The sequence below is a fragment of the Malaclemys terrapin genome, chromosome 9 (assembly GCF_027887155.1).
Source record: "Malaclemys terrapin pileata isolate rMalTer1 chromosome 9, rMalTer1.hap1, whole genome shotgun sequence".
NCBI lineage: Eukaryota > Metazoa > Chordata > Testudines > Emydidae > Malaclemys > Malaclemys terrapin.
In genome coordinates this window covers 100760893-100778798 of record NC_071513.1, presented here as the reverse complement: position 1 = coordinate 100778798, position 17906 = coordinate 100760893, and the positions used below count along the sequence as shown (strand labels likewise).

The window sequence follows — 17906 nt, the reverse complement described above, 5'->3', positions numbered from 1 at the left end:
CAAAAGATTTTCTGTGGAAGAGCTGTGACAGATTATTATGCCAGCACTTTTAAAAGAAGAATAAAATAGTTGAAGGTTCTTGTAGGAAAAACTGATTTATTTTGATATACAGGTAGAATTTAATAGCTTCACCTCCTCCCCATCAGCAACTTCTATCCAGGAGAGAATTAATTCAAGATATTAATGCCTTTTAAGAAAATTTAAAGCTGGAATGTAATGTTTCTCTAAAGCCTAATGTTGTCTTGGTTCCTCCTGTATGCTTCCTCTTATATCCATATACTCAGCAGATGTTGGTGCCAAACCAGTAAGCTCTGCCAGGATTTATGTTCTATTATAGATGTAGAGGAAACCACTGTCTGGTGTACTGAGAAATATTACAAATAAGGAGCTCCTCTAGTTGAATTCTACTTTTAAAGCTATACACCAGAGGTAGGCAACCTATGGCACGCGTGCCGCCTTCGGCACGCGAGCTGATTTTCAGTGGCACTCATACTGCCTGAGTCCTGGCCACCGGTCCGGGGGGGGGGGGGTCTCTGCATTTTAATTTAATTTTAAATGAAGCTTCTTAAACATTTTAAAAACCTTATTTACTTTACATACAACAATAGTTTAGTTATATATTATAGACTTATAGAAAGAGACCTTCTAAAAACGTTAAAATGTATTACTGGCAAGCAAAACTTTAAATTAGAGTGAATAAACGAAGACTCGGCACACCACTTCTGAAAGGTTGCGTACCCCTGCTGTACACACAGAAAAGACAATCCTAGCATCAACACTAATTATTGTACTCAACCGAACTCCTTGATCAAATCTTAATTACAAGACAAGACAAGGTATGTGAAGAGACTCAGAGCTTCCCCCAAGATTGTGAGGTGATGAGCAAACTATCGTATGCTCTCCCTTCTGTCCTAAAGGGAGGAGAAATCTGGAAATTTAAAAAACAATATAAATGGTTTGGCCGGGTACCCCTTTGGGGATTACAGCCCACACGCTGCTAGCTGAGAGCCTTGTAGTCATGCCTTTCTCTATCCTGCCACCTGGTTGCATGAAACAGCTGCAGGGGTGGGAAAGTCAGGAAACACCTTGCATCTGAAATGCCCCCTTCGGCCAATTAAGAAGTGATGATAATCATGGGTACCAGTGAGGAAATTCAAAGCAGAGGCTGCCACTTGACCCCAACTCACTGTGTTTTGCCAGCATATTGGCAGAGTCAGACTGCTGAGTTCACATAGCAGCTGAGCCTTAAATAAGAAACGCCCTTGCTTTTATTGGACAATGGCTGTACAGAACCCTGACTAGCACTACAAATGTCAGAAAGCAAGTTGCTGATTTTAAAAAATAAATATTGATACGTGGCTGGAGGGGATAAGAACCTAGTGGAATTGAGTGGGGGGAGCATGGAAGAGCCCCCTTTGCAGAAGCTACTACATAGAGTTTAGCCTGCATAGTATGCGTGAAGACAGGACTTCGGGGACATCTACTCTCTGTGGCACCAACCCCCTTGGAACCTGTGGGGTTTTTCAGGTAAGTTAAGTTTGTCAAGGCAGGGATCACATCCTTTGGCTGTACAGAGAGGAATCTAGCATGCTTTTTGGTGCTGTTAAAATAAGAAGAATAATTCCTTCAGCATTAACTTCCTTGCTCCATCTCCAATGTAGAACCCTGTGAGGGGAATCCAGGAGCAGCAGTTCGGTGCCTGCGAACTCTTGCAGGAATCATATTATCAGGGCATGCTAGTGTAGAGGCAAGCATTCTCAGCATAGCTGGACCTCACCACACTGGATCTTCTCCAAGATCCAGTGGTTCTAGGGCTGAACTCACTGATGCTGACAAAATAAGAAGCATTTGGCAAAGGGAACATCACTGATTTTCATGTTCCCTATGTGGGAGCAGCTGTGAACACAATCAAACCTGGCAAATGTGCTCTACATCACATTATCAGATGCCTCAAACAGTTCCTCCAGTGCTTTATTTAAAAATGTCATTAATAGTGCTAGATCTTGCAAGTTGCTGAGTGTGTTTAAGTACTTTATTGCATCAGGGCCAGAGGGCTCAGCACCTTCACAGATCGAACCCTCAGCCTCCAGGGGTGAGGGGCTATCATAGAGTCGGTTAACATTTTCAAAGCACGTGAGCTACTTGGGAGCCTAAATCACATTTTCAAAAGTGACTTAGTCACTTAGGAGCCCAACTTCCAGCAAAAGTAACTTCTGAAAATGGAGTTTAGGCTGCTAAGTCACTTACGGCACTTTTCAAAATTTTATCCTCATTCCCTACAATGGCATTAGCTGCATGGGGGAAATGATAGACATCAGAGACAACGCCCTGATTCCGGAAAGCAGTTAACACATGCTTACGTCCATTCCTATTCAGGGAAACATTTAAGAATGTACTTTTGTCCCAGTGAAGCCCAAATCCTCAATCCAGACCTAAATGAAGGATTAAAAGTAAATTTTAAAGTTACTTACTATTACAGTAGCACTGAAGAAGCACCAGGGGCTGTCCCGGTGCATAGGAAGACACAGTCTCTTCTCCAAAGAGCTCACCGCCTAAAAAAAGACCAAACACAGAGGAAGGGTTGTGGGTACACTACACAAGCAGAGTGATCAGCGTGATGGCTCATGCACAGCTTGTTATTGGACAGTTTGTAATACACCCCCCAGCTGCCCCTCAACCCGGCCATCGTTTGCTGGGTTAAAGGCCCCTTTTTAAAAGCTACTAGTTGGGGTTTAATCCTCTGCAGTTGCCTGTTTGTCCATTGTAACCGTGGCCTTCCCGTGGCTGGGATTGCCTTGGCTCGGCTGCACTTTGCCCCCTCTCCAGTTAATTCCATGACTTGTGCCTGGTTTATTTACGTTTTTAACCCAGCCCCTATCTTCCAGGCTGTGTTTAACGGCAGGGGTGTGAGTTTCCGGGGCGTTGTTGCACCCACCATGACCTTGGCATGGGCAGCCCCTGGGCAGGGGAGAAACAACAGGAGGGGTCGGCTTGGCTGGTCTGCGCATCAGGTCTGCAGGCCTGTGTGCTCCCTGGGGCCAGGGGCAGCAGATGGGGAGGGACCCAATGGGGCACCCCCGCCTTCCCCCGCAAGGGGCTTCGCCATGCTCCCAGTGGGTGGGCTGCCTGCTCCCTAGCTCCAGGGGCCCCACTGCCACCCACCCTGGGGGGCCTGCACTGGGATGCGCTCTCCCCTCCCCCCACTGGGGGTCTATTATCAGCGACAACCAGGAGAGACTCACACACAGGCCTGAGGCTGGACAGAGCTTGTCTCCATAGCAACCATCAAACTCAGGGGGCCTAGCATCCAGATTGGTTTAGCAGGTGCCCGTCAGGCGTAGACACTAAACCACGCCCTTCTAAGGTTTATGCCTATGGAGAAAGGGGAACAGAGGGATGGAGGGGCCGTCGCTGGATTTTATTCACCCTTCCACGGGGCGTTTTCTAGTCAGGCAGTAATTACGGTCGCCTAAAGGGTCCTTGCGATGTCATATCCCGGCGTGCTTTGCGGCCGCTCTCCCTTTCGCCGCCATCTTGGGTCGGAGGCGCGGGGGTGAGTCCGGGAGCGGAGGTCCCGGGGCCGGTTAAGGGGGCTTCTCCCTCCACCATGGGGCGGGGGCAGGTGCGGCGGGGGGCGGGCTGTGGAGCGGGGGCCGTGTGCAGCGGGCAGGCGGCGGGATGAAGCCGATGCGGGGCGGATGGCGCTAGGCCCTGGGCTGAGCCGGCTCCGACTCGCCCGAGAGGGGCCCCTGGGGGAGGCCCCTTGACTGGACATCGCGGGGTGGGGGCCTGGCCTGGCTAAGGTAGCCGGCCCGTGCAAAGCTGGGTTCCGCCTCAGCCGGCCGGGGTCTAGCTGGGAGCCCCTGGGACTGCTCCCCTCTCCGGCCACCTGGTCTGGGGGGGTCGCCTGGGATCCCCTGGGGCGTGTGGCCGCTGCGGGGGGGCTGGTACAGCCGTTGGGTGCTAAATTCCCTACTGTGGCGTCTAAAGTCTTTTTGTGCTTCTCAGGCCTGCTGGGAGCAGGACTTCAGGACGACACCATGTCTGGGAGGTGAGCGATGGGCTCTGAAAACTTCCTTTCGCCTTTGCTGTCGCTGGACGTGTTACACGGGCTGGGGGGCTTCATACATCTCACACATTTCCTCTCCGTCTCACCATCTCCGCTGTAGAATGTGCTGTGTTAAACATATCTAAGCTCTGACCCTCTTGTGATGTGGTTGTCATAACCAATACTATTCTTCCCATCCCAAACATCGGTCAGCTATAACATCTTGCCAAGCCTGTTCCACTGCACAGTTGTACGGATCAGTACGTTCTTGGACATCTAGACTCCTAGCCCATGCTGCCGCACAGCTTTTCGCACAGTGCACCACACTTTGCAGAGTGCTCCGCACAGACAGGAAGTAAGACTGGATAATTAGGTCACAGACCTAGTAACTGGCCCTGACTGTGTCAAGAGTTGTTAGAATCTGATTGCAACCTACTGATTGTGTTACAGTTGGAAGCTACTTGTCTTGTGCATGGATGCAAACTGCATATGCAATTACCCATGTTACAGTTTGGTTATGGACTTAAGTGCAGCCTGGACAGATCTCTACTGTAAAAATAACCATGTTAGGAAACTCCTTTATAGCATAATTGCATAAACATAGTTTCTCAGAACATAAAAAACACCATACTGGGTCAGACCAGTGGTCTGTCTAGCCCAATATCCTGTTTTTCAACAATGGCCAATACCAGGTGCCCCCCGAGGGAATGAACAGAATAGGTAATCATCAAGTGATTCATCCCCTGTTGCCATTCCCAGCTTATGGCAAACACAGGCTGGACACTTCAGAGCATGGTTTTGCATCCCTGATCATCTTGGCTAATAGCCTTTGATGGGCCTATTCGTCGTGAACTTAGATAGTTCTTTTTTGAACCCTGTTATAATTTTTGGCCTTTAGAACATCCTCTGGCAAAGAGTTCCACAGTTTGTGTGGAAAAAATACTTCCTTTTGTTTGTTTTAAACCTGCTACCTATTAATTTTCATTTGGTGACTCCTAGTTCTTGTTTCAGAGTAGCAGCCGTGTTAGTTTGTATCCGCAAAAAGAACAGGAGTACTTGTGGCACCTTAGACTAACAAATTTATTAGAGCATAAGCTTTTGTGGGCCACAGCCCACTTCTTCGGATGAGGATGTGTTATGAGGAGGAGTAAATAAAACTTCCTTATTTACTTTTTCCACACCAATCACAATTTTATAGACCTCTATCATATCCCCCCTTAGTCGTCTCTTTTCCAAGCTGAAAAATCCCTGTTTTTATTACTCTCTCCTCATATGGAAGATGTTCCATCCCCCAGTCATTTTTGTTGCCCTTTTCTGTATGTTTTCAAATTCCAATATATATCTCTTTTGAGATGGGGTGGCCAGATTTGCACACAGTATTCAAGATGTGGGCTTACCATGGATTTATATAGAGGCAATATGATATTTTCTGTGTTCTTATCTATCCCTTTGCTAATGATTGGCTTTTTTGACTGCTGCTGCACATTGAGTGGATGTTTTCAGATAACCATCCACAATGACTCCAAGGTCTATTTCTTGAGTGGTGGTAACAGCTAATTTGACCCCATCTTATATGTATATGTTTTCCAATGTGTATTATTTTGTATTTATCAACATTGAGGACGTTAAGCATATGTTAAGTGTCCTGAATTGTGCTAATGACTTGGACTGATCACCGTGGGCATGTTTATGTTCTCTCTGAGGGAGAACATTTTAACTAGGTTGTTTGACATGGTGACTTCTGTGGCATAGCAGGCCCCAAGTTCCTTAGTATATTCTATACATGGTGAAGTAGATTATCTATCCCTTTTGGATGTTCGACAAGTGTTTGTGTGTTTTAAAAAAATGAAAATGTAACTTTTTTTAGAAATGGTTCTAGTAAAAGGAAGGAAGGAAAAGGCTAGTACAGGATTTTTATAATTGATGTTTTGTGCTAAAGAAGCTGCACTTTGTGAATGTGGGGGTATTTGCTCATGTGAAGCACTGTTCCTTTTCCCCCCTGTATGCTTTCTACTAGCACGGTATCTAATTATTTCAGAAAGTTTTGTTCAGAAAACTTATTCACATGCAATACGCTTTCGTGGTTGGCGATTCATTAATATGCTCAATATTTCCTAGACTATGGTCCAAAGCCATTTTTGCTGGCTATAAGCGTGGCCTCCGAAACCAGAGGGAGCACACTGCCCTCCTGAAAATTGATGGAGTTTATGCCCGTGATGAGACTGAATTCTACTTGGGCAAGAGATGCGCCTATGTATATAAAGCTAAAAAGTAAGTAACTGAACTCCTTGTTGTTATGCTAAATAGGCCTTGTAAAAATTGTCATGAAAATGTATCAGGCCACAATAAATGTATTTGCATACCTGTTGCCATGATAATGGTGAAACAAACAAAATGGCCAAGTAGAATTGTGCAAGACTGGGTTCCGTTTTGGGATTCAGTTTTAACTTTCACAATTCTAGATACCAAATTAATTCAGGTATTAAATGATGATGTATTAAACATCACTATGATTGCTCTTGTAGAAATACGGGATTAGAAGGCTAATGGTTCTGGTAGGAGTGATGGGTTCGGCATGAGTCATCTCACCTCCAGGATGCTGGTGTGAACTGAAGTCAAGTCAGTAGTGGACTGAACTGTAGTGTCCTTCCCTGTGATACTTCAGTGCTTTAAGTGGCAGAATTAATATAATCCCCTTCAGTGAGGGTTTGCTTTGTAACCTGAAGGGATTTAATAAATCCTCTTCTGCTTCTGGGCCTGCATATATCTGATCACTATCATTGCTGTGGCTGATGGATGCCCTGGAAGTACTTCAAGTTTGAGAAGTTTGGGATTATTCCCATCTCTGCTTGCATAGCAGGTTGACTTTTTCTATTGACATGGATCTTGGTGCAGATATCTGTGCCTTTGTTACCTCCTGATTAGATTAAGGCAGTGATTTTCAACCTGTGGTTGGACCCCTTAGGGCCCGCAAACTATGTCTGAGGTGTTAGCATAGAACAGTGGTTTTCAATCTAGGAGTCCACAGACTATGTCTAAGATTTCCAAAGGGGGTCTGCACTTCCATTTGCAATTTTTTAGGGGTCCACAAATGAAAAAAGGTTAAAACCACTGCTTTAAGGCACAGCTAGTGCAGAATGTGGTTTCCCATTTAGAATGTTTGATACAGCGAGTGCTTTTTCCCTGTGCTCCAGAGACCATTCTGGCTTTCATTATGTTTCTGGGTGGAATTCAAGGTTTTGGTTTGGACCTGGACATCTTCGAAACCTCTCCTTTTCCTCTACAGTTAGTCACTGGAGTCACTCAAACTGATAACTTCTAGATGAATACATCTAGAAGGGTTGGGGGAATCAGGGCATGCTTAGTGGGAAGCCCTCTTCTCCCCTTTGATAGTTTGCCAGACGCACAGAGCAAAGCGTTTCTCTTCTCGTGTTTTAATAGAAGAGGGTTGGGCTGTGTGAGAGTTTTGATTTTTCTTGCAGGTGGTCTGGGGATGGGTTAGTGCCTTATTACATGATGTGAATTGTAACTACCGTTGCATGTGACTTTAAACTGTGCTGTGCTCCCAGTGGTTTCGATTGCACCTCAAGATAGTGAACACTAAGCTTATTGCATATTGAGGGGAAATATGCTGTGCTTCGCAATGCTGTCAAATGTGAAATTGGCATACTTCATATTGTACTGTTGACACCGCAAAAGCTACGTGTTTTGAGTTACAAACAGCTATTAGTTCTCATTTGTAAGCTGCTGAGGTATATGAGAATACTGTGTTTTGAAATTATAAAAACAAAATTATGCTGTCATTGTTAGGTTTACATTTAGCAGTTTGACCCACATGCATGTAGAAATAGAATTCTAATGTGTAATATTGTTTGCATGAATATATATTATATAGTTATTTGCAAATCATCCAATAAATCACTAGGCAGAATACTTTTCCCAGTTAGTACCAGTACTTGAAATAGATAGTGTTTGGAATGGATGAGAGGGGAGTGATTGAAGCCTGCAAATCCCAGATATATCAGTTCTGAAAGGTAAATCTAAGGACTTGTCTACACTGGCAATTAACAGCACTGCAACTTTCTCGCTCAGGGATGCGAAAAAACACACCCCTGAGCGCAGCAAGTTGCAGTGCAGTAAAGCGCCAGGGTAAACAGTGTCCCAGCGCTGGGAGCTGCACTACTTGTGGGGGTGGTTTTTTTTTTAGAGCTCTCTCCCAGCGCTCTGCCGTGACCACACAAGGCACGTTAAAGCGCTGCCGTGTAGACTAGCGCTAAGATAGGAGGGTGATCTACACACACAACTTGCACTGGTTTAATTAATAGAATTAGTTAAACTGGTGCAAATCTCTGTGGACACAGTTCAACAAGTGTGCCAACTGGCTTATATCTACTTAGTTTGATTTAATTCTGTAAATTACTGAATTAATATAAGCCAGGTAGAAGACTGTTGCTTGAAGGGTGTTTTGTAAAGGGACACTGTTAGGTCCACCCAGAGCTTGACATGTTTTCGTGCTTTTATATTTGGGTTTAAACCCATTCCCCTGCTGCATTTGCAATTCAAACATCACAACCTCAGGCTAATGAGATCACCAAAAAAATCTCTTCACAATGTGCATGTCTGTCAGCTTGGATGAAAGCAAATCTGCGTTATGGGTGACCAAATAAATGTTTCTAAACTTTCAGATTGACTATCCCGGGGAGCCATGACAATAGAGGGAATGAAACTTTTTAAAAGAAGATGGTGTTTTTAACCTGCCACTGTTGCTTTAAATAGACCAGCACTTGGTTAGGAGTGGAATGCCCAGGATTTAACAGTCTTCTGTTTGTTAGCAACACCGTGACTCCAGGTGGGAAGCCCAACAGAACACGAGTGATCTGGGGGAAGGTAACGCGTGCCCATGGAAACAGTGGTATGGTTCGTGCCAAGTTCCGGTCCAACCTTCCTGCTAAGGCCATTGGACACAGAATCAGGGTGGTGAGTACGGTACTCTAGTAGTGAATTTTTTCCTAACAGCTGAGAGAGAACACTGAGAAAATGCTAACTTGACTGTTATCACCCCTCAAAGATTATTTACTCTTGCCTCTTTTCCCTCTCCCTCAAACTTTGTACATCTAATTCTTTCTTCTCCTCCTCTCTCCCCCAGGCTTTTATTTTCCGTCTCCTGGTCCACTCTCCCCATTTTGGGCGGGGGGGGGGGGTCAGGGTGTTCTGAGGTCTTTATTTTTCTTTCCCTCATCTTCCCCAAATGCCCTCACCGTATCAGCCCTGCTTCTGGCTGAGGACTAAATGAATCTCTCCCGAGTCTGGTCATGGACCCAAAACTCACATGTGCTGTTATCCATGCACCTCCAGGAGAACCTCCTCCTTGGCTGTCTGTGTCACCACTCAAACTATTGCTCCTGTACACGGTCATCCTAGTGATATTGTCAAGAGCAGTATCGGAGTGAGATGTGACCCTGCTCAGCTTTCATTATCCTATAGAAAAACCACTGTAGGAGGAACACAAGTGCTATCCTTCATTGCAGCTGGGCAAAAGAGAGCAGTTATCCTCTCATTCCCCCAGCTAGGCTGGAAGATGGTGCATGGGCTACCCCTGCAAAGAGCACTTCCCAAAGACTGAGCTATGTTCTGTGCTCTTCCGTTCTTCCATGTAGAACAGGGGTGAGCAAACTACGGCCCGCGGGCCGGATCTGGCCCACCAGACATTTTAATTCAGCCCTCGAGCGCCTGTTGGGGAGTGGGGTCTGGGGCTTGTCCCACTCTTCTGCTCTAGCCAGGGAGCAGGGTCAGGGGCCACTCCACGCGTCTCCCGGAAGCAGCAGCATGGCCCCCCTCTAGCTCGTATGTGTAGGGGGGGCAGCCAGGGGGCTGGGCTCTGCTCTGCTCTGCATGCTGCCCCCGCAGCTCCCATTGGCTGGGAACCACAGCGAATGGGAGCTGCAGGGGCGGTGCCTGCGGATGGGGCAATGCGCAGAGCTGCCTGGCTGCGCTTCCACCTAGGAGCCAGAGAAGGGACATGCTGCTGCTTCCGGGAGACGCTTGAGGTAAGTGCTGCCCCGGAGTCTGCACCCCTGAGCCTCTCCCCGTGCCCCAACCCCCGCCCCAGCCCATATCCCCATCCTGCCCTCCGAACCCCTTGATCCCAGCACCCTCCTGCACCCCAAACCCCTCATCCTCTGCCCCCCCCCCCGAGTCTGCACCCCTTCCCACACCCCAGCCCGGAGCCCCCTCCTGCACCCTGAACTCCTGATTTCTGGCCCCACCCTGGAGCCTGCACCCCCAACCAAAGTCCTCACCCCCTCCCGCACCCCAACCCCAATTTTGTGAGCGTTCATGGCCCACCATACAATTTCTATTCCCAGATGTGGCCCTTGGGCCAAAAAGTTTGCCCACCGCTAATGTAGAATCATCATCACTTCATGGCAATGTAGGGCTGGAAGGAATCTTGAGAGGTCATCTAGTCCAGCCCCCTGCTCCGGCAGGGCCAAGAGAATCTAGACTGTTTCTAACAGGTTTTTGCCCAACCTGTTCTTAAAAACCTCCAAATGCTGAGGATTCCACATCCTGCCTTGTAAGCCTATCTACCATTACAGTTAGAAATTGGAGTCCCCTGCAAATTATGTAAGCATATTTATTTGGGTAGTCTATTATCCAAATCATGAATTAAAATATCGACTAGTACCAGACCCCAGATTGACCCCTGCGTGACCCCACCCCCAAATACCGCCTCGCTGTTTGATAGTCAGCCTTTGGTAACTACTCTTTGAGTATGGTCTTTCAGCTGGTTGTGCTCCTACCTTGCAGTAATTTTGTATAGACCTCATTTTCCTCGTTTGCTAATGAGAATGTCAGGTGGTGCTGTATCAAAAGCCTTACTAAAATCAAGATCTATCACACCTACCGTTTCCCTCCATCCACTAGACCAGTAACCTGTCAGAGTGCTCTGTGCAAACTGCTAGCTATCTGTGTGGGTATTTAGAGAGAGATTAATTAGAAATGTGTGTTAACATTTTAGTTTAGTAACAAGATCTCTAACCTGATTTTTTTTTTGTTTTTGTTTTACAGATGCTGTATCCATCTCGGATCTAAATTTTTACTAAAAATAAAATTCAGAAATTGTTTGATTTTGTTTTTAATGATTTCTTATGACCTTCAGTTGGTGTGGGGAATAACTAGTTCATTTTCTGTTGTTTCTACAACAAGTGTTACATAATCCACAAAACAGGACAATGATCTAGTAATAGCAGATGATAAAGGGAGGAATTGGATTTGATACTGACCAAAGCATCAAAAGAGAAAATTACCTCTTAAATGAAAATATATCACAATTAATCTGACTGTTAGTTACCAATCTGTGGGTTTTTTCCTATCACTCCCATCGTGGTATCTAAGAGTGCTCTTCAATAAAAGTTTAACATCTCAAAATTGTGCATGTAAATTGAAAACAAATGCAACTTCCATACGGTATTTGAAAAACACTTTGCCGACTTACTAAAATGAAAGCTCAAAGTTTTGTTTCTCTTGCACTAGTTGATTCTTCTGCCAGATCGATGTAGATACAGTTTGTAATTTCAGGTGTAATACAGAACTCAATTTATTTGCCAAGATTCAAATTCGTTCAGCTCACATTTAAAAATGTGGCTTCTTGAGATACTCACGAAGAACAGGACTTCAGCACCCCTGAACAGTCCTCTTTGGCTCTCACCTACCTCTTAAGTCACTTCGGCTTTATGTAGTTTAGTTCCACACCTGCCTCCTGTTTGACACCCCTTCATTCTCCATCACCACAGTGCATGTTTCCTCTGCACAAGTCTTGACTTCCTGTTTTCCTGGATTGTTAGATACTGGTTATCCACTAGACTTTTAACAAGAAAAAAATTCTTATTTAAAGGCATAAGGGTCGTATTTGGTCATACCAATGGTCCATCTAGCCCAGTATCCAGTCTTCCAGCAGTGGCCAGTGCCAGGTGCTTCAGAGGGAATGAACAGAACAGGCAATCAAGTGATTCGTCCCCTCTTGCCCATTCCCAGCTTCTGGCAAAAGCGAGGCTAGGGACACCATCCCTGCCCATCCTGGCTAATAGCCATTGATGGATCTATTCATGAATTTATCTAGTTCTTTTTTTGAACCCTGTTATAGTCTTGGCTTTCACAACATCCTCTGGCAAGGAGTTCCATAGGTTGACTGCGTTGTGTAAAGAAATACTTTTTTGTTTTAAACCTGCTGCCTATTAACTTCATTTGGTGACCCCTAGTTCTTGTGCTATGAGAAGTAGTAAACAACACTTCCTTATCTACTTTCTCTATACAAGTCATGATTTTATAGACCTCAGTCATATCTCCCCTTAGCCATCTCTTTTCCAAGCTGAAAAGTCCCAGTCTTATTAATCTCTCCTCATATGGAAGCTGTTCCATACTCCTATTCATTTTTGTTGCCCTTTTCTGAACCTTTTCCAATTCCAGTATATCTTTTTTGAGATGGGGCGACCACATCTGCACACAGTATTCAAGATGTGGGTGTACCATGGATTTATATAGAGGCAACATGATATTTTCTGTCCTATTATCTATCCCTTTCTTAATGATTCCCAACGTTCTGTTCGCTTTTTTGACTGCCGCTGCACATTGAATGGATGTTTTCAGAGAACTCTCCACAATGACAAATTTTGCCACCTCACTGTTTACCCCTTATTCCAGATAATTAATGAATATGTTAAATAGGACTGGGCCCAGTGCAGACCCCTGGGGGACACCACTATTTACCCCTCTCCATTCTGAAAACTGACCATTTATTCCTACCCTTTGTTTCCTCTTTTAACCAGTTACCAATCCACGAGAGAACCTTCCCTCTTACCCCATGACTGCTTACTTTGTGTAAGAGCCTTTGGTGAGGGATCTTGTCAAAAGCTTCCTGAAATTCCAAGTACACTAGATCCCCTTGATCCACATGCTTGTTGACTCCCTCAAAGAATCTAATAGATTGGAGAGGCGTGATTTCCCTTTACTAAAACCACCACTATTGACCTCTCTCCATTCTGAAAACTGACTTAAAATCAATATACTGCATTTGTTTTATTTCTTCATGTCTGTTTAAGACTGGGTTTGTTAAACATGCAGAGAAGAAAACTGATTTTAAGCTCTTTGGGGCAGAAGCTGTCACTGTAAAGTACCTAGCACACTAGGGCCCCGAGTCAGGACCACTGGGCATTAACCATAATACAAATGTTAAATAATTTAAGTTTGATTTCAAGACTAACGGGTCATTTTGGGAAAGGGTGGGATTGTGACATCAGAGATAACCTGGCCAATCAACATACAGTTGACCAGCGAATTTGCCTACTGCAAAGAGTTTGATTGCGAGACCATTAGAAAAAGCTTTCCTCTCTAGATGGTAACACAGGTAAGTTATCTTAAAACTGGCTTTAGGTAACAGGTACACTAACCCTGTTTAAGATGCTGAAAATTGACACTCAGTCACATTGTGTTAGTGAAATGTAGCCCTCTGTCCATGCTTGTGGAATCAGGGACTTTTTAATCTGGCAGTGGAACTGCTGCTAATCTGTTAAATATCAATTATATGTCCTTTTCCTGGCGAGTGACACAAATGTGTATAAAGCGACAGTCCTGTGGTACCTTCTAGACTAACAGACGTATTGGAGCATAAGCTTTCATGGGTGAATACCCACTTCATCAGACGCATGTAGTGGAATGTGTATAATTCACCTTCTGGTCTGTTTCTGGTGTGAGAAGTAGGAGTGTCTCCCAACCTCCCTTGTTAGGGGAGAGTCTTTCACATTATCTCCCTTCTGCCTGTGGAGGCAGGGTAGCAGAGTGTATACAATAGCCAGTTTTCACTGTCTGAGGCCCTAAAGCGAGAACTTCTGGGCTCTTCCTTGTCTCACGCTATTTAAATGTCCTCTCTTTTAAAAGATACAGCAGAAATTAAAGCTGGTCAGAGGTGACACATCAGATGGTTAGATGTGTGGCCTGTGAGGGGAGAGTGAGAACTTTAACATGTCTATAGAGGCAACAAAGCAGAGGGGACATAGAGATGCAGAGAAGCTCCCTGGTGGGCTTCTCTTACTGTGAGAACAGGGACACTCAAGGAAGCTGTAAAACAAGTTTAAACCCGCTAGTTTTTCTTTTAAGCAAAAACACAACCTGTGCAATTCTCTCCCACAAGATATCCGAGTCCAAGAGCTTACCAGGATTTGACATGCTCCACTAGATAGGATTTTTTAAAAGGGGGGGGGGGGGGGGAGGAGATGAGAGAGAGAGAGAGGTATTGTTATGCTTCCAGCCATAAGCCAACCTCCACCTGAAGAAGTTAGTCAGAAACTTCCCAGTGGTTGAATTATTCCATATTTTCATATCAGCTGGATTCTAGCCCGTTCGGCTGCAGCATTTGTTCATGGACGCAGTTTGTAACCACGTACTGTGCTGCATGGGCTCCTGTCGGAACTGGACTGGCAATTCCCCTTTGGTCTGCCTCCCAGGGAGAAAATCCATGCACCACACCTCCAACAGCTTGGGTAGCTCACAGCAAAAATGGCCAATGACACCGATGTTTGGATCCTCCTGTGGTGAAAGCTCCCATTCGTTCTTATTTTTCCTCTTTGCTGTGCAAGACTTCTGATCCCTTGTTGAATAAACTCACGATATTTGAACTCTCAAAGAAGCAGTTCATGTCTACACTGCAGCTGAGAGCAAGCCTCCCAGCACGGGTAAAGAGACTCATTCTACTTCTAGCAGAGCTAGTGATGCTAAAAATCACTGTTGATGTAGCCTGGGTGGAGGCTCGGGCTAGGTGGGCAGGCTTGGACTCGGGCGCCTAGCCCATGCTGTAATGTTCACACTGCTGTTTTTATGTGCTCGCTCTGCCTGAACTAGTGTGAGACTGTCTACCTGGGCTGGGACTAGAGTGACCAGATGTCCTGTTTTTAAAGGGACAATCCCGTTTTGGGGACTTTTTCTTATATAGGTGCCTATTACCCCCCCCCACACACACACACACACTTCCTGTCCTGTTTTTTCACAGTTGCTATCGGGTCACCCTAGCTGGGACCCACAGAGTCTTAGCTGTTCTCTGCACACCCTTCCCACTCCCACAGAAACATTGGCACAGGCTTCCCTTGCGCTCCCTGTAACACGCCCCTTGCCGTTCTAGTGATGCTGTAGTCTGGGAGGAAGATATGGAGTCGGAGCTGCTAGGGGAGACCCCTGTGTGCTCCCCGGCAGAGCCAGTGCACTGGCAGTTCCTGACTCTGCTGGACACTGTGGGCAGGCGGAATGGACAGGTGCTAGTGATGGAGATGGATGATGTACATGAGGCAGCCCCGCTCGTGCAGATGGACTTTGCCCAGGAGCTCTTCAGAGGGATCGACCTAAAGACCAAACTCCACCGGAAGGAGGAAATCAAGGAGGAAGAGCAGGAGATGCAACCGCAGCTGGTCTTCATGCTCTGGCAAGCTGCCACGCTGAGGCAGCTCATGCAGTGGGAACACCTGGATGAAACACTCTGGAACTTAAGGAATCTCTTTCCCTGCATGCCAGCGGCTCTGGTCCTGGTGATGATCCAGCCAGACCTGCAGCACCAGCAGGTGGAACCAGGACGGGCAGCCGGGGCGCTACGGAGAATGCAGTGCTTGCTGGATGGTGGCTTCCAGGAACTGGTGGTGGAAGCAGCTGTTTACAGCCCAGGCCAGCCAGATGGGACCCTGGAGGTCAAGAGAGCTGCCTGCAGAGCCCTGAGAGAAGTTCTGAAGGGCCAAGAAGGTACTGGAGGGGTCAGAGGTCACACAGGACTGGGCATCATGTGAAGGGGAACGTGAGAGCTGGTCTTGCTGGGGAAGGGAGACAAGAAGAGCGAGGTGGGTGGAAGGAAATGTGGAAGCATGAGCCGGGTGCAGAGATCAAAGCAGAGTCGGGTGGGATACACCAGAGAGACATGAAAATCAGGGATGTGGGCACACAGGGTGGAGCTGAGCAAGGGGGTATTTGGGAGGCTGGGGGGGCACATGAGCTGGAAATTAGAATGGGGAAAGGGAACAGCCGTGTCCCTTTCAGCAAGCCATGGCACTGCAGGGCCTGAGGAGGGCCTTCAAGAAAGTGCATCAGGAGCTGCTCTTTACCCACCTTTCGAGCTGTGTGGCTCAGAGCCCCATAGATTTGCTGCTCCCTGTTGCTAACTGATAGGAGGAAGCAGCTCTGGGAGAGGAGGCATCTCGCATGTGCCTGAGAGCTCTGAGGAGAAAGTCTTGGTTCAGGGGCCATCCAGTATGTGTCCGTGGGCCTTTGGGGAACTCTGTGGTGGTGTCGATAAATGTTTGGGCCTTTTATCGTAGGGGCAACCTGTCCCAGTCACCTCAGTCCACCAACCCTACTTGGTGTGAGGGCAGGGGGCATGTTAAATCAGTGACGAGGAGGATTGTGGGTTGGGCTCTGTTTGAGCAGGGTTTGGGGGGATGTTCGGTCATTGCCCAGCAGGTCGGAGAGAGCTGGGTGCTGTCATAAACTAGGACGTAGGCAGTCAGGGCTGGAGTCATGAGCTAGAAAGTGGAGGTCAGAGACGGGGACAGAATGGGGAGTCAAGCCAAGGGTCAGAACTAGAGTCAGGAATCAAGCTAAGGGGTGGGAGGGGGGGGTGTAGCAGCAGGGATCTGGAATGGGGCTGGAGGACAGGAGCAAGGCAGGGCTCAGAAGGTAGCCGAGAAGGCAGGGTCCCGCTGCATGCCAGGGATTCACCTAGTTGCTTGGACAACTTCCTGTGCCGCCTCCTGGCTTAAATAGTGAGTGTGAGCCAATCTGAGAGCCTGGACGTCTCCTACCATTGGGAGCTTCATAGGTGGAGCCTATGGTGAGCGAGGGTGCACCAGCCTAAACTCTGGTACCAGCAAGCTGCTGTGAGGTTTGCCTGGGGACCTGGGTTCGAGACCTGAGATTCCTCACACAGGTGCTGGTGAGTCCCCTGTGATCCCTGAGCCCGTCTGCATCCCCTCCGTGGCCCACTTGACAAGCTGAGATTGCCAGGGACAGCATGCTCTGGGAGGAAGAACAGGTGGGAGGGGCTGCGCTGTGGTGTGGCTCTTCTGCCAAGGAATGTCGCAGGCTCCTTCGCTCAGTGGTTCATGCTCAGCGCAGCCTCCACCTTGCAGCTGATGCTCCCCCAAGCCAGTATTTACACTGTTCCTCCCCTCCCCCCAGAAATGACTCCCCAGGATCCAGTTACCATCCGACTCAGCCTGGGGGTGTGCAACACAGGATACGAAAGACGGTATGAGGACAGGCTCCCTTAGGCCGCATTGCAATGTGCCTGGAAGGTGGGTGCATCTCATCCCGTCCCTTCATAGCAATATCCACCCATTGCTACTGCACTAGCAAACCTGTTTAGCCGGCTGCTCCTAGCATACTTGTTGGAGGAGTGCTCCCAGGCAGGCCAACTCCTGCAAATACCTCTGCCTGAGGTGCCCTCCCCACTCCCCCAACTCTCCCCTGGCAGTTTGGGAATTCTCCTTCCTGCCTGCCTGCGACTGCAAGCAGGCCGTGCTGTGCTGGGGGAAGGAGGATGGGGGAGAGCAACGGGAGGGGGCTTAGATACCGTGGTAATGGTGCTATAGAAAACCTAGGCCAGACAGATCTTTATAGGACACCTCTTCCTCCCCCAGCCACGCACACCTTCCTGCAACGCTGCGCAATTCCCTGTGGTGTCACATACACTCCCCTCGCTGGGATAGCAGAGCTCGCAAGGGGAACGTGCTAGCAGCTAGATTGGGAGCCTGCATGAACCACCTGTCGTCAGCAGGGAGAGCTGCTGCTACAGCAACCCAGCTCCAGTCCCTTTCTTCCCTTTAGTTCA

The 17906-nt window shown here is 47.3% G+C and overlaps 3 protein-coding genes across 7 annotated transcripts in view; 2 read left to right on the top strand and 1 right to left on the bottom strand.

The window, feature by feature from the left end:
- The window catches only part of IQCG (IQ motif containing G), a 36722-nt gene extending 33415 nt beyond the window's left edge, over window positions 1-3307 (bottom strand). For 4 of the 5 annotated variants that reach the window (XM_054040759.1, XM_054040761.1, XM_054040760.1 and 1 more), the window contains exons 1-2: window positions 3163-3220; window positions 2472-2552 (exon numbers count right to left, since the gene is read on the bottom strand). Coding sequence is in view for 1 of the 5 variants with exons in the window: in XM_054040763.1 (XP_053896738.1) it covers window positions 2472-2552; window positions 3245-3307 (144 nt within the window). In the remaining 4 variants the exon portion in view is untranslated. Of the gene's footprint in view, window positions 1-2471; window positions 2553-3162; window positions 3221-3244 lie in introns of those variants that run through there. The other variant, XM_054040763.1, reaches the window with a different exon arrangement.
- Window positions 3308-3487: 180 nt separating this feature from the next.
- Window positions 3488-11175, top strand: RPL35A (ribosomal protein L35a). The gene is made up of 5 exons (XM_054040590.1): window positions 3488-3553; window positions 4009-4051; window positions 6167-6319; window positions 8881-9025; window positions 11117-11175. Exons 2-5 carry the CDS (start codon window positions 4041-4043, stop codon window positions 11138-11140), a joined length of 333 nt encoding a protein of 110 aa, XP_053896565.1. The 5' UTR covers window positions 3488-3553; window positions 4009-4040; the 3' UTR covers window positions 11141-11175.
- A 4068-nt stretch (window positions 11176-15243) lies between these two features.
- LOC128842964 (uncharacterized protein C2orf72 homolog) lies at window positions 15244-17346 on the top strand. Its single transcript, XM_054039356.1, has 2 exons — window positions 15244-15826; window positions 17255-17346. The coding sequence occupies exons 1-2, from the start codon at window positions 15244-15246 to the stop codon at window positions 17344-17346; spliced, it is 675 nt and encodes a 224-aa protein (XP_053895331.1).
- Window positions 17347-17906: the final 560 nt, after the last annotated feature.

Coding starts and splice junctions, on each gene's coding strand:
- LOC128842964 (XM_054039356.1), top strand. CDS start 15,244: ATGGAGTCGGAGCTGCTAGGGGAGACCCCTGTGTGCTCCCCGGCAGAG. Junction 15,827..17,254: donor AGTTCTGAAGGGCCAAGAAG/GTACTGGAGGGG, acceptor CCCTCCCCCCAG/AAATGACTCCCCAGGATCCA.
- RPL35A (XM_054040590.1), top strand. Junction 6,320..8,880: donor TATGTATATAAAGCTAAAAA/GTAAGTAACTGA, acceptor TCTGTTTGTTAG/CAACACCGTGACTCCAGGTG. Junction 9,026..11,116: donor TTGGACACAGAATCAGGGTG/GTGAGTACGGTA, acceptor TTTGTTTTACAG/ATGCTGTATCCATCTCGGAT.